The sequence below is a fragment of the Oncorhynchus mykiss genome, unplaced genomic scaffold, assembly GCF_057628025.1.
Source record: "Oncorhynchus mykiss isolate SJ-2025 unplaced genomic scaffold, ASM5762802v1 scaffold106, whole genome shotgun sequence".
Lineage (NCBI taxonomy): Eukaryota > Metazoa > Chordata > Actinopteri > Salmoniformes > Salmonidae > Oncorhynchus > Oncorhynchus mykiss.
The window spans coordinates 164577-190317 of NW_028322105.1; the positions used below are offsets into that span (position 1 = coordinate 164577).

Consider the following 25741-nt stretch of genomic DNA (forward strand, 5'->3'; position numbering starts at 1 on the left):
GGTAAGACTAATTATAACCAGATGAGACTCATCAAACTGCACCTTACCCCTCCAAGCCGGTAGGTGGCGGTCACACGATAGTTTTTAGGTTGCCTCGGAAAAAAGGCAAAAGCACTTCCGCTTTGCCACTTCCTTGTTTTTATGTCAGCTGTCAAATTCAATTGACGCGCGAAATAAGCAAAACAAAACAGAAATGTCACAGTCGGGGTGTCCTCTTGGTGACAGAATCCTAGTTGGTTACATTTTACCCGAAAAGAAGGTTAAAAACCCCGAAAATGACGACTCTGATTGGGAAGATGATGAGGAGGAAGAAGATGCACAGCCGGATTTTCTGGATATGAAAGAGATGGACAGCGTTAGTTCAGGAGGACATGTGTTTAATTCCTCCGTACCGGGCCGAAACGAAGGTGAGTGGTCGTTGACAGATCATCATAGTTTTGATAAATGCACATGTAGAAGTTAACCTAACTAGCTAATGCGGTTGTCACTTGCAACAAATTAGGCATATTTATCTAACAAGCAAGTTGCCAATCATTCGGTGTAAAGGGACAGTGACAGTGTCACTCTTGTCGGTCGAGCTTGTATTGATTGTAATTTCTCCTACTGTAGAGAGGAGTCTACTGTAATTTATATAGTTTGTTCAATCTGGTTTATCTCTTGTTGGTGACACTAATACACCCACAGAAAGGTGGGTATAATTTGTGGGAAAGTTCCAACAGGAGGAATCTGTAACCAAAAACTTGTTAAAGTACAAGGTTGCCAACAAAACAACGTATACAAAGTTGTATAGCGGCAGAATAAGATACCGGGTAGAGAGGGTGGGCTTTTTCCATTCAGCATGTTTATTCCGTAAAAATATCTGTCCTCTCTCTGGTAGCCTACGAACAAACATTAAGAATAAGCTACGTGGTGAGTTGATGCCTGTTCGGCATTTAGTTAGCTAGGTGAATTGATCATGCTACTTTTGTATGCGTTGTTTGTTGCCAACCTTGTACTTTACCAAGTTTTTGTTACAGATTCCTGTTGGAACGTTCCCACAAATTATACCCACCTCCCACAAAACACTATCATACAATCCACCACGATGAATGCATGCTGATGATCTAGCTACCTAACGTTAGTCAGCTCAATAACTAACTATCTTGTGTAATTGTTTCATTTTCTATCCCATGTCCGTTCTAGTTGATTTCCTGGACAGCGTGTCTGGTAAGAGATGCAGAGTAATGGGCCGGTTCAGTCTGAAGGACCCGTGGTGGGAGGCTACCTGCACGACCCGCGCTGCCAAGGGCAAGCTGGTGCTACGGGGCTACCCTGCCTACCGCCTTCGCTCAGACCTCCAGGGAGACCCGGACCACTCTGTCCTGTCTCTGTTCCTCACAGCCTGCGGCGTGGACGCACAGTTTGTCGTCCCCTTCTTTGCTTGGCTGCCGATGGGAAGGAAGGTGGAGTTTGCTAACTTGCAGGAAGTTCTGGCTGAGTTTGAGGAAGGAGAGCAGCACAGGGCTTTGGCACAGCAGATTAAAGCCTTGGTCTCTGTTTCAGGTAGGTGGACGTGGGGGAGAGATACATCTTGACCCTGATGTGTTTTGGTAATATGAAGTGCTGTGAGTAAAGACCATAGCTGTGTTCGAATACTCCTACCATACCATTCTATACTATACCATTCTATACCATACTAACCATACCATTCTATACTATACCATTCTATACTATACCATTCTATACCATACTAACCATACCATACTAACTATACCATTCTATACCATTCTATACTATTCTATACTATACCATTCTATACCATTCTATACCATACTATACCATTCTATACCATACTAACCATTCTATACCATACTATACCATTCTATTTTATACCATTCTATACATTCTATACTATACCATTCTATACCATTCTATACCATTATATACCATACTAACCATTCTATACCATTCTATGCCATACTATACCATTCTATACCATACTAACCATACCATACTAACTATACCATACTATATCATTCTATACCATTCTATACCATTCTATATTATACCATACTAACTATACCATTCTATACTATACCATTCTATACCATACTAACTATACCATTCTATACTATACCATTCTATACCATTCTATATTATACCATACTATACCATTCTATACCATACTAACCATACCATACTAACTATACCATACTATATCATTCTATACCATACTATACCATTCTATACCATTCTATATTATACCATACTAACTATACCATTCTATACTATACCATTCTATACCATACTAACTATACCATTCTATACCATACTATTCTATACCATACTAACCATACCATACTAACTATACCATACTATACCATTCTATACTATACCATTCTATACTATACCATTCTATATCATACTAACTATACCATTCTATACTATACCATTCTATACCATACTAACCATACCATACTAACTATACCATACTATACCATTCTATACTATACCATTCTATACCATACATTCTATACCATTCTATATCATACTATACTATACCAATCTATACTATACCATTCTATACCATACTAACCATACCAATCTACACCATACCATACTATACCATTCTATACCATACTAACCATACCATACTATACCATTCTATACCATACTAACCATACCATACTATACCATTCTATACCATACTAACCATTCTATACCATACTAACCATACCATAATATACCATTCTATACCATACTAACCATTCTATACCATACTATACCATACTATACCATACTAACCATACCATAATATACCATTCTATACCATACTAACCATTATATACCATACTATACTATACCAATCTATACTATACCATTCTATACCATACCATACTAACCATTCTATACCATACTATACCATTCTATACCATACTAACCATACCATACTATACCATACTAACTATACCATTCTATACCATACTAACCATACCATACTATACCATACCATACTAACCATTCTATACCATACTATACCATTCTATACCATACTAACCATACCATACTATACCATACTATAACATACTATACCATACTATACCACACTATACCATACCATACTAACCATTCTATACCATACCATACCATACTATACCATAGTATACCATACTATACCATACCATACTATACCATAGTAACCATACTATACCATACTATACCATACTAACCATCACATACTATACCATACTATACCATAGTAACCATACTATACCATACCATACTATACCATAGTATACCATACTATACCATACCATACTATACCATAGTAACCATACTATACCATACTATACCATACTAACCATCACATACTATACCATACTATACCATAGTAACCATACTATACCATAACATACTATACCATACTATACCATACCATACTATACCATAGTAACCATACTATACCATTCTATACCATACTAACCATACCACACTAACCATACCATACTATACCATACTATACCATACCATACCATACTAACCATTCTATACCATACTAACCATACCATACTATACCATACTAACTATACCATTCTATACCATACTAACCATACCATTCTATACCATACTAACCATACCATACTATACCATACTAACTATACCATTCTATACCATACTAACCATACCATTCTATACCATACCATGCTATACCATACTAACTATACCATTCTATACCATACTAACCATACCATTCTATACCATACTATACCATACTATACCATACTAACCATACCATACTATACCATTCTATACCATACTAACCATACCATTCTATACCATTCTATACCACACTATACCATACTATACCATTCTATACCATACTAACCATACTATTTGTGACACCAGTTGGGTATGTAGTATGCTTATTAGTCATAGGGGTGCGTTCGTAAATTCCCTCTGGCTATCTACTCCGATTTCAGAGCACTCTCTGATGAATTTACAAACGCTCAACACCCGTTGAATGTGTCGGTCAATATCGGCAAAAAAAAAAACGTATTTCAATTGTTGCCAGCAGCACAGTTAGTTACCAGCAGCACAGTTAGTTACCAGCAGCACAGTTAGTTGCCAGCAGCACAGTTAGTTGCCAGCAGCACAGTTAGTTGCCAGCAGCACAGTTAGTTACCAGCAGCACAGTTAGTTACCAGCAGCACAGTTAGTTACCAGCAGCACAGTTAGTTGCCAGCAGCACAGTTAGTTGCCAGCAGCACAGTTAGTTGCCAGCAGCACAGTTAGTTGCCAGCAGCACAGTTAGTTGCCAGCAGCACAGTTAGTTGCCAGCAGCACAGTTAGTTACCAGCAGCACAGTTAGTTACCAGCAGCACAGTTAGTTACCAGCAGCACAGTTAGTTGCCAGCAGCACAGTTAGTTGCCAGCAGCACAGTTAGTTGCCAGCAGCACAGTTAGTTACCAGCAGCACAGTTAGTTACCAGCAGCACAGTTAGTTGCCAGCAGCACAGTTAGTTGCCAGCAGCACAGCACAGTTAGTTGCCAGCAGCACAGTTAGTTGCCAGCAGCACAGTTAGTTGCCAGCAGCACAGTTAGTTGCCAGCAGCACAGCACAGTTAGTTGCCAGCAGCACAGTTAGTTGCCAGCAGCACAGTTAGTTGCCAGCAGCACAGTTAGTTGCCAGCAGCACAGTTAGTTGCCAGCAGCACAGTTAGTTGCCAGCAGCACAGTTAGTTGCCAGCAGCACAGTTAGTTACCAGCAGCACAGTTAGTTACCAGCAGCACAGTTAGCAGCACAGTTAGTTGCCAGCAGCACAGTTAGTTGCCAGCAGCACAGTTAGTTGCCAGCAGCACAGTTAGTTGCCAGCAGCACAGTTAGTTACCAGCAGCACAGTTAGTTGCCAGCAGCACAGTTAGTTGCCAGCAGCACAGTTAGTTACCAGCAGCACAGTTAGTTACCAGCAGCACAGTTAGCAGCACAGTTAGTTGCCAGCAGCACAGTTAGTTGCCAGCAGCACAGTTAGTTGCCAGCAGCACAGTTAGTTGCCAGCAGCACAGTTAGTTACCAGCAGCACAGTTAGTTACCAGCAGCACAGTTAGTTACCAACGCTCAACACCCGTTGAATCTGACAACGCCCTGAATTTACAAACGCCCAGAGCGCACTCTGGCACTCCCAGATCGAAGTTACGAACATACCCGAAGTCTAGCTAGTAATTTGTTACGCTAACAAGCTAGCAATAGGTTGCATAGCAACAGCATCAGCTTCCGGTATACGTGTGAAGCGCTAGCGCGCTCAACTGAAATGTTACCGTTGGTTTACAGTATACTAACATTTAGTATGGGTATCTGGAACACAGCTCATGTCATCGGTATGTCTGTCAGTTGCAGGGATGCAAGTGACTGCTGCCTCTCTGTACCCCCATGTGATGAGATACCTGCCTACCCTACTGCCAGGGCGCTTCACAGAGCTCCTGAGTCGGGGAAAGAAAAGCCCAAAACATCCTGCGGCACAGGGTGCTACACAGATAGAGGAGGAGGAAGAGGAGGATCTCAGCTTGCTGGCCAAAATAGAGGAGATGATCAAGACGGACGTCTGGAAGCTGGGCTTTAACTATGTAAGCGTAACCTCCTGGCTGGTTGTGGACTGTGGTTGGTTAACATACTTTGTCAACAGTTTCTGTAGTCTTCGATCAGACCAATCCAGCAGTGAAGTATCACATCGCATCCCTCCAATCTGCCATGCACGCTTTGACATGAACTCAAATAAGAAAATAATTCATTATCTTGAGTAATCGCTTCTCACTTTTCCTCTCTCCTCTCTCCCCCCTACTCCCCTCTCCCTCTCTCCCCCCTACTCCCCTCTCCCTCTCTCCCCTCTCCTCCCTCCCCCCTACTCCTCTCTCCCTCTCTCCCCTCTCCTCCCTCTCCCCTACTCCCCCTCCCTTTCTCTCCCCTCTCCTCCCTCTCCCCTACTCCCCCCTCCCTTTCTCTCCCCTCTCCTCCCTCCCTTTCTCTCCCCTCTCCTCCCTCCCTTTCTCTCCCCTCTCCTCCCTCCCTTTCTCTCCCCCTACTCCCCTCTCCCCCCTCCTCCCCTCTCCCCCCTCCCTCCCTTTCTCTCCCCTCTCCTCCCTCCCCCCTACTCCCCTCTTTCCCTTTCTCTCCCCTCTCCTCCCTCCTCCCTCTCTTTCTCTCCCCTCTCCTCCCTCTCCCCTCCTCTCCCCTACTCCCCCTCTCTCCCCTACTCCCCTCTCCCTCTCTCCCCTACTCCCCTCTCTCTCTAGGTTATGTACAAGGAGTTGAAGGTGGTCCATTGCGAGGCTCAGCTGAGATCCTTCCATGAGTGTAAACTCTTCCAAGAGATCCCTCTGAAGCAGCGTAACGCCCTGCGAGTCTACGACTCTCTGAAGAACCACTGCTGCAGGACGGGCAGTACCTACACGGAGCTCCCCACCCTGTGTGACGAGGTCAGGAGAGGGTGTAGCTCCGTGATGGAGGTGGAGGTACGAGGAACACAGAATAAATCCGTCTGTCCACTTTGTGTTTTATGTATTGTTTGTTGGTTCGTTTGGCTGAGGCAGCTCCATATGTATTTATTTTGAATTTTCAAATGTAGTTAATTCGGCTCGTTCTTTCATTCAGGTGTGGGACGCAGTCCACTTCCTCAAAGAGCTGGGCGTCGTGGTACGGGATCGCCAGAAGGTGGCGCTGCAGAACCTGCATTCTTATGAGACTGGGATAGCTGAGTGCCTACGCTGTCTGGTGCAGGAAGAGCCCTGGGTTATACCTCTGGATGTCATAGAGGTGCTGACTGCTTCGGCTCTGCAGAGGCTGAGGAAGACGGGAGGGGATGGAGGGAGTAGGGAGGATCAAGGTGAAGTGGAGTCCGACGCAGAGCGGAAGGCTGATGAGCTGAATGAAAGGTGTGATATGGATGGCAGCGCTGCAGAGACAGACCGTACTAGTGCTGCTGTTAGAACAGCCAGCGGATACTCTGTCCCAGACCACATCAAACCTGAACCAGCCCCTACAGACCAGGGCCCTCCAGTAGATTTAGACCCAGACCAGGGCCCTCCAGTAGATTTAGACCCAGACCAGGGCCCTCCTCCAGTAGATTTAGACCCAGACCAGGTACGTGCAGCAGAGATGATCTGCTTCAATCCAGTGACGGTGATCAGCGGTAAGGGGGGCTGTGGTAAGACCACGGTGGTGAGTCTGGTGTTCAAGGCCGCCTTGCAGCAGAGCCCAGAGAAGGAGGTCAGGAAGGCATGCTGGGACTTTGAAAATGACTCCTTGGGGTCTGAGGCGTGGGAGGAAGCCGATGCGTGGGAGGAAGAAGCCCTGTCGAAGAGTCTCCTCTCTCAGTTAGAGGGGGAGGTAAAGGACGAGAAGAAGAAGTCGTCGTCGTCGTGGGTTTTACAGGGAGAGGACGAGGTGTTACTAACAGCACCCACAGGGAGAGCTGCGTCTCTGCTCACCAAGAGGACCTGCTTCAAGGCCTACACCCTGCACCAGGTTGGTACAGGAGACAGTTCTGCCCTTAGAATGACTTCTAGAATGGTTCTGACCCAGTTCTGTACCCGGCTAATAGCAGATAGTCAGAACAGGTTTCTGAATGGCAAACATTAGCCTGGGTAAAGCTAGAAGTCACATTCTCTGTCCATGCAGGCTTTGTCTCTGTAATAGAAAGGTTTCGGTGAGACCAAAATAAACGGCTGAAATGTTTTATCATTTTCATGGTTTACAAAGGATTATTTGTGTAATTTGTAGGTCAAGTTTTCCACTTGTTTTCTGTAAGCGGCCATGCTCACCGTGGGCGGCCATATTGTTCTAAATGAACCAGTTTAACATCAGTAGTCAGGTCCATGTGTTGTACAGTCGTTTCCCGTTGCTAGAGAGAGGTTTTACATCTACAGTCGTGGCCAAAAGTTTTGAGAATGACACAAATATTAATTTTTACAAAGTCTCCTGCCTCAGTTTGTATGATGGCAATTTGCATATACTCTAGAATGTTATGAAGAGTGATCAGATGAATTGCAATTAATTGCGAAGTCCCTCTTTGCCATGCAAATGAACTGAATCCCCCCCCAAAAAATTCCACTGCATTTCAGCCCTGCCACAAAAGGACCAGCTGTCATGTCAGTGATTCTCTCGTTAACACAGGTGTGAGTGTTGACGAGGACAAGGCTGGAGATCACTCTGTCATGCTGATTGAGGTCGAATAATAGACTGGAAGCTTCAAAAGGAGGGTGGTGCTTGGAATCATTGTTCTTCCTCTGTCAACCATGGTTACCTGCAAGGAAACACGTGCCGTCATTATTGCTTTGCACAAAAAGGGCTTCACAGGCAAAGATATTATTGCCAGTAAGATTGCACCTAAATCAACCATTTATCGAATCAATCATTTATCGAGTCAATCCTCAAGAGGCGGGTGGACAAACAAAAACCCACAAACTCTGACAAACTCCAAGTATTGATTATGCAAGAATGGGCTGCCATCAGTCAGGATGTGGCCCAGAAGTTAATCGACAGCATGCCAGGGCGGATTGCAGAGGTCTTGAAAAAGAAAGGTCAACACTGCAAATATTGACTCTTTGCATCAATTTATAATTGTCAATAAAAGCCTTTGACACTTATGAAATGCTTGTAATTATACTTCAGTATTCCATAGTAACATCTGACAAAATATCTAAAGATACTGAAGCAGCAAACTTTGTGGAAATTAATATTTGTGTCATTCTCAACTTTTGTCCACGACTGTACATAGTGCCACTTCCAGAGGTCACAGATACCTAACCCCTCCCTCCTGTTCACTCTTCCCCGTCACCCCTCCCTCCTGTTCACTCTTCCCCGTCACTCTTCCCCGTCACCCCTCCCTCCTGTTCACTCTTCCCCGTCACCCCTCCCTCCTGTTCACTCTTCCCCGTCACCCCTCCCTCCTGTTCACTCTTCCCCGTCACCCCTCCCTCCTGTTCACTCTTCCCCGTCACCCCTCCCTCCTGTTCACTCTTCCCCGTCACCCCTCCCTCCTGTTCACTCTTCCCCGTCACCCCTCCCTCCTGTTCACTCTTCCCCGTCACCCCTCCCTCCTGTTCACTCTTCCCCGTCACCCCTCCCTCCTGTTCACTCTTCCCCGTCACCCCTCCCTCCTGTTCACTCTTCCCCGTCACCCCTCCCTCCTGTTCACTCTTCCCCGTCACCCCTCCCTCCTGTTCACTCTTCCCCGTCACCCCTCCCTCCTGTTCACTCTTCCCCGTCACCCCTCCCTCCTGTTCACTCTTCCCCGTCACCCCTCCCTCCTGTTCACTCTTCCCCGTCACCCCTCCCTCCTGTTCACTCTTCCCCGTCACCCCTCCCTCCTGTTCACTCTTCCCTGTCACCCCTCCCTCTCAGGTAGTGTGGAGTTTCATGCAGGCCAAGAAAGACCCCAACGGGGCTCCTGAGGAGTGGAAGTTTGCGTCTGTGCGCGTGTTGGTGGTGGACGAGGGCAGTCTGGTGTGTGTTCAGCTCCTCCACTCCGTCCTCACCATGCTCACCAAACACGCACAGCTCAGGAAGTTCGTCATCTTGGGTACGTTCGTTTTTTAAGTTCAGGTTTAAGCTGTACATGTTCGCCCGTCAGGAAGTATGGCCTGTTCCACAGTCTGCCTGTTTGTCTAGGTGATGTGCGTCAGCTGCCCAGTATCCAGCCAGGAAACACCTTGTATGGCCTGTTCCACAGTCTGCCTGTTTGTCTAGGTGATGTGCGTCAGCTGCCCAGTATCCAGCCAGGAAACACCTTGTACGACCTGTTCCACAGTCTGGGCCGAGCCCATTGGGCCATCGAGATGAGGACCAATCACAGAGCTGAGTCTCAACTCATCGTCAACAACGCCGGACAGTAAATATGACATTGGTTTTTGTCTTTTAGTTTCCACACAAACGTAAAAATACCACAGTGACTATTTGATAATATAAAATAAAAAGAACCATGAATTAATTCAGTATGTAGATAGAATATACTTTAGATACAACTTTGAAAATGCAGATATATTAAACTAATTTTCTTGATTTAAAAAAAAAAAAAAATGGCTAATTCTGTAAGATTGTTTTTGTCATGTCCTGATGCCATGACCGTCCATGAGAAACGAAAAATCCTGCGTCTGTCCTTTTAAAAAAAAAAAAAAATCAGAATTGCAGAGATGGGGATGAATCGTAGTTTCAGACCGCTCCACTACGACGCCATCTTGGATCTGAATGGAAGTTACACCATGCCCTCTGAAGACAAGAGGTTCATCCTCATCCTGCTGCCCAACACAGACTCTGACTATGGTGAGTACACCGTGGACTCCATCTGAAAACACAGAACACTACCAATATAATGCAACACAATGTGATGTTGTTTTTCAGACCTTCAGGTGGCTATCGAACTACTATTGAAAGCTGCTCCAGGACTGAGGAATGACGCCACGTCACAGTTCATTGCCTTCAGACGGTAAGACACGCATTACACAGTAGAGTGGTCAGACATGTAGAGGTTATCTACACCGTAGATACTATAGGGACAGTAGAGGGGTTCTCTATACTATAGGGACAGTAGAGGGGTTCTCTATACTATAGGGACAGTAGAGGGGTTATCTATACTATAGGGACAGTAGAGGGGTTCTCTACACCGTAGATACTATAGGGACAGTAGAGGGGTTCTCTATACTATAGGGACAGTAGAGGGGTTCTCTATACTATAGGGACAGTAGAGGGGTTCTCTATACTATAGGGACAGTAGAGGGGTTCTCTATACTATAGGGACAGTAGAGGGGTTCTCTACACCGTAGATACTATAGGGACAGTAGAGGGGTTCTCTATACTATAGGGCCAGTAGAGGGGTTCTCTATACTATAGGGACAGTAGAGGGGTTCTCTATACCATCGATACTATAGGGACAGTAGAGGGGTTCTCTATACCATCGATACTATAGGGACAGTAGAGGGGTTCTCTATACTATAGGGACAGTAGAGGGGTTCTCTATGCTATAGGGACAGTAGAGGGGTTATCTATACTATAGGGACAGTAGAGGGGTTATCTATACTATAGGGACAGTAGAGGGGTTCTCTATACCATGGATACTATAGGGACAGTAGAGGGGTTATCTATACTATAGGGACAGTAGAGGGGTTCTCTATACCATCGATACTATAGGGACAGTAGAGGGGTTCTCTATACCATCGATACTATAGGGACAGTAGAGGGGTTCTCTATACTATAGGGACAGTAGAGGGGTTCTCTATGCTATAGGGACAGTAGAGGGGTTATCTATACTATAGGGCCAGTAGAGGGGTTATCTATACTATAGGGACAGTAGAGGGGTTATCTATACTATAGGGACAGTAGAGGGGTTCTCTATACCATTGATACTATAGGGACAGTAGAGGGGTTCTCTATACCATCGATACTATAGGGACAGTAGAGGGGTTCTCTATACTATAGGGACAGTAGAGGGGTTCTCTATACTATAGGGACAGTAGAGGGGTTCTCTATACTATAGGGACAGTAGAGGGGTTCTCTATACTATAGGGACAGTAGAGGGGTTCTCTATACTATAGGGACAGTAGAGGGGTTCTCTATACTATAGGGACAGTAGAGGGGTTCTCTACACCGTTGATACTATAGGGACAGTAGAGGGGTTCTCTATACTATAGGGACAGTAGAGGGGTTCTCTATACCATTGATACTATAGGGACAGTAGAGGGGTTCTCTATACCATCGATACTATATGGACAGTAGAGGGGTTCTCTATACTATAGGGACAGTAGAGGGGTTCTCTATACTATAGGGCCAGTAGAGGGGTTCTCTATACTATAGGGCCAGTAGAGGGGTTCTCTATACTATAGGGACAGTAGAGGGGTTCTCTATACTATAGGGACAGTAGAGGGGTTCTCTACACCGTTGATACTATAGGGACAGTAGAGGGGTTCTCTATACTATAGGGACAGTAGAGGGGTTCTCTATACCATTGATACTATAGGGACAGTAGAGGGGTTCTCTATACTATAGGGCCAGTAGAGGGGTTCTCTATACTATAGGGACAGTAGAGGGGTTCTCTATACCATTGATACTATAGGGACAGTAGAGGGGTTCTCTATACTATAGGGCCAGTAGAGGGGTTCTCTATACTATAGGGACAGTAGAGGGGTTCTCTATACTATAGGGACAGTAGAGGGGTTCTCTATACCATTGATACTATAGGGACAGTAGAGGGGTTCTCTATACTATAGGGACAGTAGAGGGGTTCTCTATACTATAGGGACAGTAGAGGGGTTCTCTATACCATTGATACTACAGGGACAGTAGAGGGGTTCTCTATACTATAGGGCCAGTAGAGGGGTTCTCTATACTATAGGGACAGTAGAGGGGTTCTCTATACTATAGGGACAGTAGAGGGGTTCTCTATACTACAGGGACAGTAGAGGGGTTCTCTATACTATAGGGACAGTAGAGGGGTTCTCTATACTATAGGGACAGTAGAGGGGTTCTCTATAGTATAGGGCCAGTAGAGGGGTTCTCTATACTATAGGGACAGTAGAGGTTTTCTATATTAAGACCTGTATCTTAACTGTAGCTGTTTGTTTTTCAGAAAGGAGTGTGTCTTGATCAATGAGCTTTGCTGCAAACATTACTGCGACCACCGCACCAAGTAAGTTACTGTACTGCTATAGGAAGTGATGCTGTTTCTACTGCTATAGGAAGTGATGCTGTTTCTACTGCTATAGGAAGTGATGCTGTTTCTACTGCTATAGGAAGTGATGCTGTTTCTACTGCTATAGGAAGTGATGCTGTTTCTACTGCTATAGGAAGTGATGCTGTTTCTACTGCTATAGGAAGAGATGCTGTTTCTACTGCTATAGGAAGAGATGCTGTTTCTACTGCTATAGGAAGTGATGCTGTTTCTACTGCTATAGGAAGTGATGCTGTTTCTACTGCTATAGGAAGTGATGCTGTTTCTACTGCTATAGGAAGTGATGCTGTTTCTACTGCTATAGGAAGAGATGCTGTTTCTACTGCTATAGGAAGTGATGCTGTTTCTACTGCTATAGGAAGTGATGCTGTTTCTACTGCTATAGGAAGTGATGCTGTTTCTACTGCTATAGGAAGTGATGCTGTTTCTACTGCTATAGGAAGTGATGCTGTTTCTACTGCTATAGGAAGTGATGCTGTGTCTACTGCTATAGGAAGATATGCTGTTTCTACTGCTATAGGAAGTGATGCTGTTTCTACTGCTATAGGAAGTGATGCTGTTTCTACTGCTATAGGAAGTGATGCTGTTTCTACTGCTATAGGAAGAGATGCTGTTTCTACTGCTATAGGAAGTGATGCTGTTTCTACTGCTATAGGAAGTGATGCTGTTTCTACTGCTATAGGAAGTGATGCTGTTTCTACTGCTATAGGAAGTGATGCTGTGTCTACTGCTGTAGGAAGATATGATGTTTCTACTGCTATAGGAAGTGATGCTGTTTCTACTGCTATAGGAAGAGATGCTGTTTCTACTGCTATAGGAAGTGATGCTGTTTCTACTGCTATAGGACATGATGCTGTTTCTACTGCTATAGGAAGAGTTGCTGTTTCTACTGCTATAGGAAGTGATGCTGTTTCTACTGCTATAGGAAGTGATGCTGTTTCCACTGCTATAGGAAGTGATGCTGTTTCTACTGCTATAGGAAGAGATGCTGTTTCTACTGCTATAGGAAGAGATGCTGTTTCTACTGCTATAGGAAGAGATGCTGTTTCTACTGCTATAGGAAGAGATGCTGTAGGGAGAGATGCTGTTTCTACTGCTATAGGAAGAGATGCTGTAGGAAGAGATGCTGTTTCTACTGCTATAGGAAGAGATGCTGTAGGGAGAGAGGACGTTTCTGCCACTGGGGGGTTAAGAAGAGATATTGTTTCTACTGCTGTGTAATGAGTGGACCACCAGATAGAGCTGTTGTACCAGTTGTAAAAAGGAAGAATGTGCAATGTGAGGAGGCAGAGGAGACTTGCCTCGTCTCCTAGATCCCGTTTGTTTCTGTTAGAAATCCCAGCTGGCCTCCTTATCTGTAGATAGATAAATAATTTGGGTTTGATGTGTCGATCTTTTTACCTCAGAAACAACAAGAACCGACTAGATTTCCAGCCGAGAGATAAAGTCTGCTGTACAAAGAACGGCTACGTCACAGACAGGAACAAGGAAGTGTCTCCCGAAGCAGAGGACTTGGAGAACAGCTACGTATCTGACAGGGCCAGGACCAAGCGGAGACTTTCTGGTCTGGACGGAGGGGAGAGACGGAGAGGGAACGGGGCCACACAGAGAGACGGAAGTGGTGACAAAATGAAAACTAAAGAGAAGAATAAAGAGCGTCTGTGTAACGGAGAGATATTCTTCATTAAACATGTGAGAGACGAGAGGACCAATAGTTACACGTGTTTTAGGCTATTCTGTAAGCTGCTCAATTCTAATTGGCTGAGCCGTGCTCTTGGGTTGTGTCTCCTCCTATGACAGGACGTGACAGAGGAGGAGGCGGGCTCACAGCGGAGCAGGAAGCAGAGGTACTTGACTCTGGATGATGGTGACGGACGGGAGCTGTGTGTTTCCTTCAGGGAGCTGCAGAGAGAATGTAAACTGCAACACGCCTGGGCTAGGACCATACACACCTTCCAGGTGTGTGTGTGTGTGTGTGTGTGTGTGTGTGTGTGTGTGTGTTCTCTCTGTCTCCATTCATAAACTGATGAGAAAATTATTTAAACTAAGCAGTTCAGTAGATTCTAACTAGTTACACATTTTCTCTGATGGAATTCTTCAGTTGTACTGTGCCTTCCTTCTCTGTGCGTCAGGGGTCGGAGACCGAGACGATTGTGTACGTGCTGGGTAACGGTAGCGTCCAGACGTGGAAGCACGTGTACACGGCTGTGACACGGGGACAGAAGCGTGTATATGTCATAGCCAAGCGTGAGGGCATGGCCTCGGCCATAAAGAGACGCATCATCCCACGTAACACCAGGCTGGGAACCCTGGTCAAAGAGCTGCTGGTCCAGCCTGGGGCTGAGGGGCAGGACCAACCAACCAGAACCAACCCCAGCCGGGTACACCTCGCAGGGCAGCCCCAGGCTTCGGACCTACACCAGACCACTCCTCTGGCCTCACAGACACCTAGCGGGTCTCTAAGGACCCCCTACAAAACCCCTATAGCAGCACCCAGACTCATCTCTACGCCCAGCCTAGCAGTCCCACTTCACGCCAATCGTGTCCCAGTCCCACTCTACGTCGGTCCTACCCAGGAAGCTGTGGAGAAATGAGCCTCCAACAGCTCCTCAGGCAGATGCCTCAGACACCTCTCTAATGGACGACATCACTTTCAGTCAGGCATATACCTGGTCGCCTATGAACAGCAGCTCTGAGACCCTCTCAGGAGCAGCCTGGGTCGTGTGAGGAAGGAGGAGGAGGAGGAAGGGATCGAGATGGAGGCTGGCCACAGCAGCGCTGTGAGAGGATGGACACATGGGGAAGGGTTCACATTTAGCTGCTCGGTCTGGGGTTGAGAGCACCCTTCCAAGAGGACGCTCAGTCCTGACAGTGAGAAACAGAATGTAACTCCTCATAAACAGATCAAGGTAAGAGGAGGAGGAGGAGGAGGAGGGGTTATTTTTAGTAGAAGTGGTTGAGGGTGGGAGGAGGAGGGGTTATTTTAGTAGGGAATTAGTGGTTGGGGTGAGGAGGAGGAGTATATTTTAGTAGAAGTGGTTGGGTGGGGAGGGGAGGGGGTTATTTTAGTAGAAGTGGTTGAGGAGGAGGAGGAGGAGGAGGGGTTATTTTAGTAGAAGTGGTTGAGGTGAGGTGTTGGAGGGGTTATTTTAGTAGAAGTGGTTGAGGTGTGGAGGAGGAGGGGTTATTTTAGTAGAAGTGGTTGAGGAGGAGCAGGAGGAGGAGGGGTTATTTTAGTAGAAGTGGTTGAGGTGTGGAGGAGGAGGGGTTATTTTAGTAGAAGTGGTTGAGGAGGAGGAGGGGTTATTTTAGTAGAAGTGGTTGAGGAGGAGGAGGGGTTGTACCGTAGAAGTGGTTGAGGTGGGAGGGAGGAGGGGTTATTTTAGTAGAAGTGGTTGAGGTGAGGAGGAGGGGGGGTTATTTTAGTAGAAGTGGTTGAGGTGAGGAGGAGGAGTTATTTTAGTAGAAGTGGTTGAGGTGTGGAGGGGGAGGGGTTATTTATAGTAGAAGTGGTTGAGGTGGGGAGGAGGGAGGGTGTACCGTAGAAGTGGTTGGAGGAGGGGTTGTTTTTAGTAGAAGTGGTTGAGGTGAGGAGGAGGAGGAGGAGGGGTTATTTTAGTAGAAGTGGTTGAGGTGTGGAGGAGGGGGGTTTATCTTAGAAGTGGTTGAGGTGAGGAGGAGGGGTTATTTTAGTAGAAGTGGTTGAGGTGTGGAGGAGGAGGAGGGGTTATTTTAGTAGAAGTGGTTGAGGTGAGGAGGAGGAGGAGGAGGAGGAGGAGGGGTTATTTTAGTAGAAGTGGTTGAGGTGAGGAGGGAGAGAGAGGAGGAGGAGGGGTTATTTTTGTAGAGAAGATGGTTGAGGTGTGGAGGGGGGGTTATTTTAGAAGTGGTTGAGGTGAGGAGGAGGGGTTATTTTAGTAGAAGTGGTTGAGGTGTGGAGGAGGAGGGGTTATTTTAGTAGAAGTGGTTGAGGTGAGGAGGAGGAGGAGGAGGAGGAGGAGGAGGAGGGGTTATTTTAGTAGAAGTGGTTGAGGTGGGGAGGAGGAGGAGGAGGGGTTATTTTGGTGAATAGTGGTTGAGGTGTGGAGGAGGAGGAGGAGGGGTTATTTTAGTAGAAGTGGTTGAGGTGAGGAGGAGGAGGGGTTATTTTAGTAGAAGTGGTTGAGGTGAGGAGGAGGGGTTGTCTAAGTAGAAGTGGTTGAGGTGTGGAGGAGGAGGAGGGGTTATTTTAGTAGAAGTGGTTGAGGAGGAGGAGGAGGAGGGAGGGGGTTATTTTAGTAGAAGTGGTTGAGGAGGAGGAGGAGGAGAGGAGTATGTCGTAGAAGTGGTTGAGGTGTGGAGGAGGAGGAGGAGGAGGAGGGGTTATTTTAGTAGAAGTGGTTGAGGTGTGGAGAGAGGAGGAGGAGGGAGGGGGTTATTTTAGTAGAAGTGGTTGAGGTGAGGAGGAGGAGGGGAGGGGTTATTTTACGTAGAAGTGGTTGAGGTGTGGAGGGAGGGAGGGAGGGAGGGGTTATTTTAGTAGAAGTGGTTGAGGTGTGGAGGAGGAGGAGGGGTTATTTTAGTAGAAGTGGTTGAGGTGTGGAGGAGGAGGAGGAGGGGTTATTTTAGTAGAAGTGGTTGAGGTGTGGAGGAGGAGGAGGAGGAGGGGTTATTTTAGTAGAAGTGGTTGAGGTGGGGAGGAGGAGGGGGGGGGTTATTTTAGTAGAAGTGGTTGAGGTGTGGAGGGAGGAGGAGGGAGGTTGTACGTAGAAGTGGTTGAGGTGTGGAGGAGGAGGAGGAGGAGGGAGAGGAGGGGTTATTTGAGTAGAAGTGGTTGAGGTGGGGAGGGAGAGGAGGAGGAGGAGGGGGGGTTATTTTAGTAGAAGTGGTTGAGGTGTGGAGGAGGAGGAGGGGGGGTTATTTATAGTAGAAGTGGTTGAGGTGTGGAGGAGGAGGGGGGGTTATTTTAGTAGAAGTGGTTGAGTGTGAGGAGGAGGGGTTATTTAGTAGAAGTGGTTGAGGTGGGGGGGTTATTTTAGTAGAAGTGGTTGAGGTGGAGGGGGTTATTTTAGTAGAAGTGGTTGAGGTGTGGAGGAGGAGGAGGGGTTATTTTAGTCAGAAGTGGTTGGAGGGAGGAGGAGGAGGGGTTATTTTAGTAGAAGTGGTTGAGGAGGAGGAGGAGGAGGGTTATTTTCGTAGAAGTGGTTGAGGTGTGGAGGAGGGAGGGAGGAGGAGGGAGGGAGGGGTTCTGTTAGTAGAAGTGGTTGAGGTGTGAGGAGGAGGAGGAGGAGGAGGGAGGGAGGAGGAGGGGTTATTTTAGTAGAAGTGGTTGAGGTGTTGGAGGAGGAGGAGGGGTTATTTAGTAGAAGTGGTTAGGTGGAGGAGGGGGAGGGGTTATTTTAGTAGAAGTGGTTGAGGTGTGGAGGAGGAGGAGGGGTTATTTTAGTAGAAGTGGTTGGTGTGGAGGAGGAGGAGGGGTTATTTAGTAGAAGTGGTTGAGGTGTGGAGGAGGAGGGGTTATTTTAGTAGAAGTGGTTGAGTGTGGAGGAGGAGGAGGGGTTATTTTAGTAGAAGTGGTTGAGGTGGGGAGGAGGAGGAGGGGGGGGGGTTGCGCCGTAGAAGTGGTTGGTGTGGAGGAGGAGTTGTACGTAGAAGTGGTTGAGGTGTGGAGGAGGAGGAGGAGGGGTTATTTTAGTAGAAGTGGTTGAGGTGGGGAGGAGAGAGGAGGAGGGAGTTATTGTTTGAGTAGAAGTGGTTGAGGTGTGGAGGAGGAAGGAGGGGGGGTTATTTTAGTAGAAGTGGTTGAGGTGTGTGAGGAGGGGAGAGTGTCGTAGAAGTGGTTGAGGTGTGGAGGAGGAGGAGGGGTTATTTTAGTAGAAGTGGTTGAGGTGTGGAGGAGGGGTTGTTTTAGTAGAAGTGGTTGAGGTGGGGAGGAGGAGGAGGGAGGGGGTTATTTAGAGTAGAAGTGGTTGAGGTGAGGAGGAGGAGGGGTTATTTTAGTAGAAGTGGTTGAGGTGAGGAGGAGGGGGGGTTATTTTAGTAGAAGTGGTTGAGGTGGGGAGGAGGAGGAGGGGTTATTTTAGTAGAAGTGGTTGAGGTGAGGAGGAGGGGTTATTTACGTAGAAGTGGTTGAGGTGTGGAGGAGGGAGGAGGGGGGAGTTTCGTAGAAGTGGTTGAGGTGTGGAGGAGGAGGAGGAGGGGGGTTATTTTAGTAGAAGTGGTTGAGGTGTGGAGGAGGAGGGGGGGCTATTTTAGTAGAAGTGGTTGAGGTGTGGAGGGAGGAGGAGGAGGGGGGGTTATTTTAGTAGAAGTGGTTGAGGTGAGGTGTGGAGGAGGGGGGGGGGTTATTTTAGTAGAAGTGGTTGAGGTGTGGAGGAGGAGGGGTTATTTTAGTAGAAGTGGTTGAGGTGGGGAGGGGTTATTTTAGAGTAGAAGTGGGTGAGGAGGAGGGGTTATTTTGGTGAAGTGGTTGAGGTGGGGAGGAGGAGGAGGAGGTGGGGTTATTTTAGTAGAAGTGGTTGAGGTGGGGAGGAGGAGGAGGGGTTATTTTAGTAGAAGTGGTTGAGGTGTGGGGGAGGGGTTATTTTAGTAGAAGTGGTTGAGGTGAGGAGGAGGAGGGGTTATTTTAGTAGAAGTGGTTGAGGTGGGGAGGAGGAGGAGGGGAAATTTTAGTAGAAGTGGTTGAGGTGTGGAGGAGGAGGGGTTATTTTAGTAGAAGTGGTAGGAGTGTGGAGGAGGAGGGGTTATTTTAGTAGAAGTGGTTGAGGTGGGGAGGAGGAGGGGTTATTTTAGTAGAAGTGGTTGAGGTGTGGAGGAGGGGGGGTTATTTTAGAAGTGGTTGAGGTGAGGAGGAGGGGTTATTTTAGTAGAAGTGGTTGAGGTGTGGAGGAGGAGGGGTTATTTTAGTAGAAGTGGTTGAGGTGAGGAGGAGGGGTTATTTTAGTAGAAGTGGTTGAGTGGGGACGAGGAGGAGGAGGAGGGGTTTATCTAGTAGAAGTGGTTGAGGTGAGGAGGAGGGGTTATTTTAGTAGAAGTGGTTGAGGTGAGGAGGAGGAGGGAGGGGGTTATTTTAGTAGAAGTGGTTGAGGTGTGGAGGAGGAGGGGTTATTTTAGTAGAAGTGGTTGAGGAGAGAGGAGGAGGAGGAGGAGGGGTTATTTTAGTAGAAGTGGTTGAGGTGGGGAGGAGGAGGAGGGGTTATTTTAGTAGAAGTGGTTGAGGTGAGGAGGAGGAGGGGTTATTTTAGTAGAAGTGGTTGAGGTGTGGAGGAGGAGGAGGGGGGGTTATTTTAGTAGAAGTGGTTGAGGTGTGGAGGAGGAGGAGGGGGGTTATTTTAGTAGAAGTGGTTGAGGTGTGGAGGGGAGGATATTTTAGTAGAAGTGGTTGAGGTGAGGTGTGGAGGGAGGAGGGGGGGGGGGTGTTTTAGTAGAAGTGGTTGAGGTGTGGAGGAGGAGGAGGGGTTATTTTAGTAGAAGTGGTTGAGGTGGGGAGGGGTTATTTTAGTAGAAGTGGGTGAGGAGGAGGGGTTATTTTAGTAGAAGTGGTTGAGGTGGGGAGGAGGAGGAGGAGGGGTTATTTTAGTAGAAGTGGTTGAGGTGGGAGGGAGGAGGAGGGGTTGTGAGTAGAAGTGGTTGGTGTGGAGGGAGGGGTTATTTTAGTAGAAGTGGTTGAGGTGAGGAGGAGGAGGGGTTATTTTAGTAGAAGTGGTTGAGGTGAGGAGGAGGGGTTATTTTAGTAGAAGTGGTTGAGGTGTGGAGGAGGGGTTATTTTAGTGGAAGTGGTTGAGGTGTGGAGGAGGGGTTATTTTAGTAGAAGTGGTTGAGGTGGGGAGGAGGAGGGGTTATTTTAGTAGAAGTGGTTGAGGTGAGGAGGAGGAGGGGTTATTTTAGTAGAAGTGGTTGAGGTGTGGAGGAGGAGGGGTTATTTTAGTAGAAGTGGGTGAGGAGGAGGGGTTATTTCTAGTAGAAGTGGTTGAGGTGGGGAGGAGGAGGGGGGGTTATTTTAGTAGAAGTGGTTGAGGTGTGGAGGGAGGGAGGGGTTGTTTAGTAGAAGTGGGTGAGGAGGAGGAGGGGTTATTTTAGTAGAAGTGGTTGAGTGTGGAGGAGGAGGGGTTATTTTAGTAGAAGTGGGTGAGGAGGAGGGGTTATTGTAGTTAGAAGTGGTTGAGGTGGGGAGGAGGAGGGGGGGTTATTTTCATGCAGAAGTGGTTGAGGTGGGGAGGAGGAGGAGGAGGGGTTATTTTAGTAGAAGTGGTTGGTGTGGAGGAGGAGGGGTTATTTTGGTCGAAGTGGTGAGGTGGAGGAGCTATCTAGTGAAGATGGTTGAGGTGAGGAGGAGGTACCGTAGAAGTGGGTGAGGAGTTGGAGGGGTTATTTTGAGTAGAAGTGGTTGAGGTGAGGAGGAGGGGGGGGGGGGGGGTTGTGTCTAGTAGAAGTGGTTGAGGTGGGGAGGAGGAGTGGTTATTTTAGTAGAAGTGGGTGAGGAGGAGGAGGGGTTATTTTAGTAGAAGTGGTTGAGGTGGGGAGGAGGGGAGGAGGGGTCTGTTTCAGTAGAAGTGGTTGAGGTGGGGAGGAGGAGGAGGAGATTTTGGTGGAGTTGGTGAGGAGTGAGGAGGAGGAGGAGGGGTTATTTTAGTAGAAGTGGTTGAGGTGAGGAGGAGGAGGAGGGTTGTTTAGTAGAAGTGGTTGGGGTGAGGAGGAAGAGGTTACTTTAGTAGAAGTGGTTGAGGTGTGGAGGAGGAGGAGGGGTTATTTAAGTAGAAGTGGTTGAGGTGAGGAGGAGGGGTTATTTAAGTAGAAGTGGGTGAGGAGAAGGGACTATTATTCATGAGAAGTGGTTGAGGTGAGGAGGAGGAGGGGTTATTTTAGTAGAAGTGGTTGAGGTGGGAGGAAGGGTGCTGCCGTAGAAGTGGGTGAGGAGGAGGAGGGGTTATTTTAGTCAGAAGTGGTTGAGTGGGGAGGAGGAGGAGGAGGGGTTATTTTTAGTAGAAGTGGTTGAGGTGAGGAGGAGGAGGGGTTATTTTAGTAGAAGTGGTTGAGGTGTGGAGGAGGAGGGGTTATTTTAGTAGAAGTGGTTGAGGTGGGGAGGAGGGAGGAGGAGGAGGGGTTATTTTAGTAGAAGTAGATGTGTGGTGGAGGAGGGGTTATTTTAGTGGGAGTTGGTTGATGTGTGGTGGAGGAGGGGTTATTTTAGTAGAAGTGGTTGAGGTGGGGAGGAGGAGGAGGAGGAGGGGTTATTTTAGTAGAAGTGGTTGAGTGGGGAGGAGGAGGGGGGGTTGTTTTAGTAGAAGTGGTTGAGGTGAGGAGGAGGAGGAGGAGGAGGAGGAGGAGGGGTTATTTTCATGTAGAAGTGGTTGAGGTGTGGAGGAGGAGGAGGGGTTATTTTAGTAGAAGTGGTTGAGGTGAGGAGGAGGAGGGGTTATTTTAGTAGAAGTGGTTGAGGTGAGGAGGAGGGATTTGTACGTAGAAGTGGTTGAGGTGGGGAGGAGGTGGAGGAGTATCTTGGTGGATGGTGGGTGGGGAGGAGGAGGAGGAGGAGGAGGGGTTATTTAGTAGAAGTGGTTGAGGTGAGGAGGAGGGAGGGAGGGGTTATTTTAGTAGAAGTGGTTGAGGTGTGGAGGAGGAGGAGGGGTTATTTTAGTAGAAGTGGTTGAGGTGAGGAGGAGGGGGGGTTATTTTAGTCGAAGTGGTTGAGGTGGGGAGGAGGAGGAGGAGGGGTTATTTTAGTAGAAGTGGTTGAGGTGGGGAGGAGGAGGAGGGAGTATCTAGTAGAAGTGGTTGAGGTGTGGAGGAGGAGGAGGGGTTATTTTAGTAGAAGTGGTTGAGGTGAGGAGGAGGAGGAGGGGTTATTTTAGTAGAAGTGGTTGAGGTGGGGAGGAGGAGGAGGGGGGGTTATTTTAGTAGAAGTGGTTGAGGTGGGGAGGAGGAGGGGGGGTTATTTTAGTAGAAGTGGTTTAGGTGTGGAGGAGGAGGAGGAGGGGTTATTTTAGTAGAAGTGGTTGAGGTGGGGAGGAGGAGGAGGGGTTATTTTAGTAGAAGTGGTTGAGGTGTGGAGGAGGAGGAGGGGTTATTTTAGTAGAAGTGGTTGAGGTGGGGAGGAGGAGGAGGGGTTATTTTAGTAGAAGTGGTTGAGGTGGGGAGGAGGAGGGGTTATTTTAGTAGAAGTGGTTGAGGTGTGGAGGAGGAGGGGTTATTTTAGTAGAAGTGGTTGAGGTGGGGAGGAGGAGGAGGAGGGGTTATTTTAGTAGAAGTGGTTGAGGTGTGGAGGAGGAGGAGGGGTTATTTTAGTAGAAGTGGTTGAGGTGGGGAGGAGGAGGGGTTATTTTAGTAGAAGTGGTTGAGGTGTGGAGGAGGAGGAGGGGTTATTTTAGTAGAAGTGGTTGAGGTGGGGAGGAGGAGGAGGGGTTATTTTAGTAGAAGTGGTTGAGGTGGGGAGGAGGAGGGGTTATTTTAGTAGAAGTGGTTGAGGTGTGGAGGAGGAGGAGGAGGAGGAGGAGTTATTTTAGTAGAAGTGGCTGAGGTGGGGAGGAGGAGGGGTTATTGTAGTAGAAGTGGTTGAGGTGAGGAGGAGGAGGAGGAGGGGTTATTTTAGTAGAAGTGGTTGAGGTGGGGAGGAGGAGGAGGGGTTATTTTAGTAGAAGTGGTTGAGGTGGGGAGGAGGAGGGGTTATTTTAGTAGAAGTGGTTGAGGTGGGGAGGAGGAGGAGGGGTTATTTTAGTAGAAGTGGTTGAGGTGGGGAGGAGGGGTTATTTTAGTAGAAGTGGTTGAGGTGGGGAGGAGGAGGAGGAGGAGGGGTTATTTTAGTAGAAGTGGTTGAGGTGGGGAGGAGGAGGAGGAGGGGTTATTTTAGTAGAAGTGGTTGAGGTGGGGAGGAGGAGAGGGTTATTTTAGTAGAAGTGGTTGAGGTGGGGAGGAGGAGGAGGAGGGGGGGGTATTTTAGTAGAAGTGGTTGAGGTGGGGAGGAGGGGTTATTTTAGTTAGAAGTGGTTGAGGTGGGGAGGAGGAGGGGTTATTTTAGTAGAAGTGGTTGAGGTGGGGAGGAGGAGGGGTTAATTTAGTAGAAGTGGTTGAGGTGTGAAGGAGGAGGAGGGGTTATTTTAGTAGAAGTGGTTGAGGTGAGGAGGAGGGGGGGTTATTTTAAGCGAGTCAGTTGGGAAGAGTTATCACGTTTCTCTGACTCCATCTTGTTGTTGTGTCATCTGTGTAGGTGGAGCCATTCGAATCACCGCTGGGCTGTTCCAGACTGCAGCAGCTCGCCCTCTGCACGCCCACCTCCCACGGCAAACGGCTTTTCCAAGGTCCACCCTCCGATCAGGACTGAACGTCTTCTCTCCCTGACCCATTGAAACCAGGATATCTTATGATTGATGGCCACTACTGCATTGATACCAGGATATCTTATGATTGATGGCCACTACTGCATTGATACCAGGATATCTTATGATTGATGGCCACTACTGCATTGATACCAGGATATCTTATGATTGATGGCCACTACTGCATTGATACCAGGATATCTTATGATTGATGGCCACTACTGCATTGATACCAGGATATCTTATGATTGATGGCCACTACTGCATTGATACCAGGATATCTTATGATTGATGGCCACTACTGCATTGATACCAGGATATCTTATGATTGATGGCCACTACTGCATTGATACCAGGATATCTTATGATTGATGGCCACTACTGCATTGATACCAGGATATCTTATGATTGATGGCCACTACTGCATTGATACCAGGATATCTTATGATTGATGGCCACTACTGCATTGATACCAGGATATCTTATGATTGATGGCCACTACTGCATTGATACCAGGATATCTTATGATTGATGGCCACTACTGCATTGATACCAGGATATCTTAATCAAATCATATTTTATACGTCACATGCACGGAATACAAGTGTAGACCTTACCATGAAATGCTTACTTACAAGCCCATAACCAATAATGCAATTTTAATTAAAAATAAGAGTTAAGAATGATATTTACTAAATAAACTCGTTTTTTAAAAAGTAACGCAATAAAAATAAAAATAGTGAGGTTATATACAGGGGGTACCGGTACCGAGACAATGTGTAGGGGGGTAGAGGTTAGTCGAGGTGATTGAGGTAGGTAGGGGTAACGTGACTATGCATAGATCATAGAGAGGAGCATTAGTGGGGGGGGGGTGGGGGGGGGGGTTCAATGTAAATAGTCTGGTGGCCAGTTGATGAACTGTTCAGCAGTCTTATGGCTTCTGGGTGGGAGCTGTTAAGGAGCCTTTTGGACTTGATGCTCCGGTACCACTTGCCGTGCGGTAGCAGAGAGAACCGTCTATGACTGGGGTGGCTGGAGTCTATTTTTAGGCCCTTCCTCTGACACCGCCTGGTATAGAGGTCCTGGATGGCAGGAAGCTCGGCCCCAGTGATGTACTGGGCCGTACCCACTTCCCTCTGTGGCGCCTTGCGGTCGGAATCCCCTCCGGCGCCATCATTAGACAGGAAACTGCATTACTATCTGTTTATTTTAAATGTTTTAATTGCTATACATCTGGGCTTGTATCATTTTATTGATCAAGAGCCTCAGATGAGATCATTTCATCAGTTTGTTTGCAATCAAATCAGCCATGTTGTTTATTTTTTACTCTGTAAATCACCTCAGCCATGTTGTTTATTTTTCCACTCTGTAAATCACCTCAGCCATGTTGTTTATTTTTCCACTCTGTAAATCACCTCAGCCATGTTGTTTATTTTTCCACTCTGTAAATCACCTCAGCCATGTTGTTGTCTTCCCACTCTGTAAATCACCTCAGCCATGTTGTTTATTTTTTACTCTGTAAATCACCTCAGCCATGTTGTTTATTTTTTACTCTGTAAATCACCTCAGCCATGTTGTTTATTTTTTACTCTGTAAATCACCTCAGCCATGTTGTTTATTTTTCCACTCTGTAAATCACCTCAGCCATGTTGTTTATTTTTTACTCTGTAAATCACCTCAGCCATGTTGTTTATTTTTCCACTCTGTAAATCACCTCAGCCATGTTGTTTATTTTTCCACTCTGTAAATCACCTC

At 47.0% G+C, this 25741-nt stretch overlaps 1 protein-coding gene across 2 annotated transcripts; it reads left to right on the plus strand.

Annotated features, from left to right (window-relative positions):
• Positions 1–87: 87 nt before the first annotated feature.
• On the plus strand, positions 88–24628 carry LOC110513781 (DNA helicase B). 2 transcript variants are annotated; one of them, XM_090228979.1, is made up of 14 exons: positions 88–407; positions 1183–1542; positions 5369–5601; positions 6268–6486; positions 6626–7498; positions 9377–9554; positions 9644–9863; positions 10155–10294; positions 10373–10457; positions 12594–12653; positions 14102–14387; positions 14496–14654; positions 14828–15604; positions 23878–24628. In XM_090228979.1, the coding sequence occupies exons 1-13, from the start codon at positions 194–196 to the stop codon at positions 15287–15289; spliced, it is 3489 nt and encodes a 1162-aa protein (XP_090085105.1). In that variant the 5' UTR covers positions 88–193; the 3' UTR covers positions 15290–15604; positions 23878–24628. The 2 variants fall into 2 exon arrangements, with proteins under 2 accessions (XP_090085105.1, XP_090085106.1); XM_090228980.1 differs by having other exon boundaries at positions 9722–9863.
• Positions 24629–25741: the final 1113 nt, after the last annotated feature.

Excerpts from the sequence above, each read along its gene's own strand:
- LOC110513781 (XM_090228979.1), top strand. The coding sequence starts at position 194 with ATGTCACAGTCGGGGTGTCCTCTTGGTGACAGAATCCTAGTTGGTTAC. Across the intron at positions 6,487-6,625 it reads GCTCCGTGATGGAGGTGGAG|GTGTGGGACGCAGTCCACTT; the intron begins GTACGAGGAACA and ends TCTTTCATTCAG. Across the intron at positions 14,655-14,827 it reads GGACCATACACACCTTCCAG|GGGTCGGAGACCGAGACGAT; the intron begins GTGTGTGTGTGT and ends TCTGTGCGTCAG.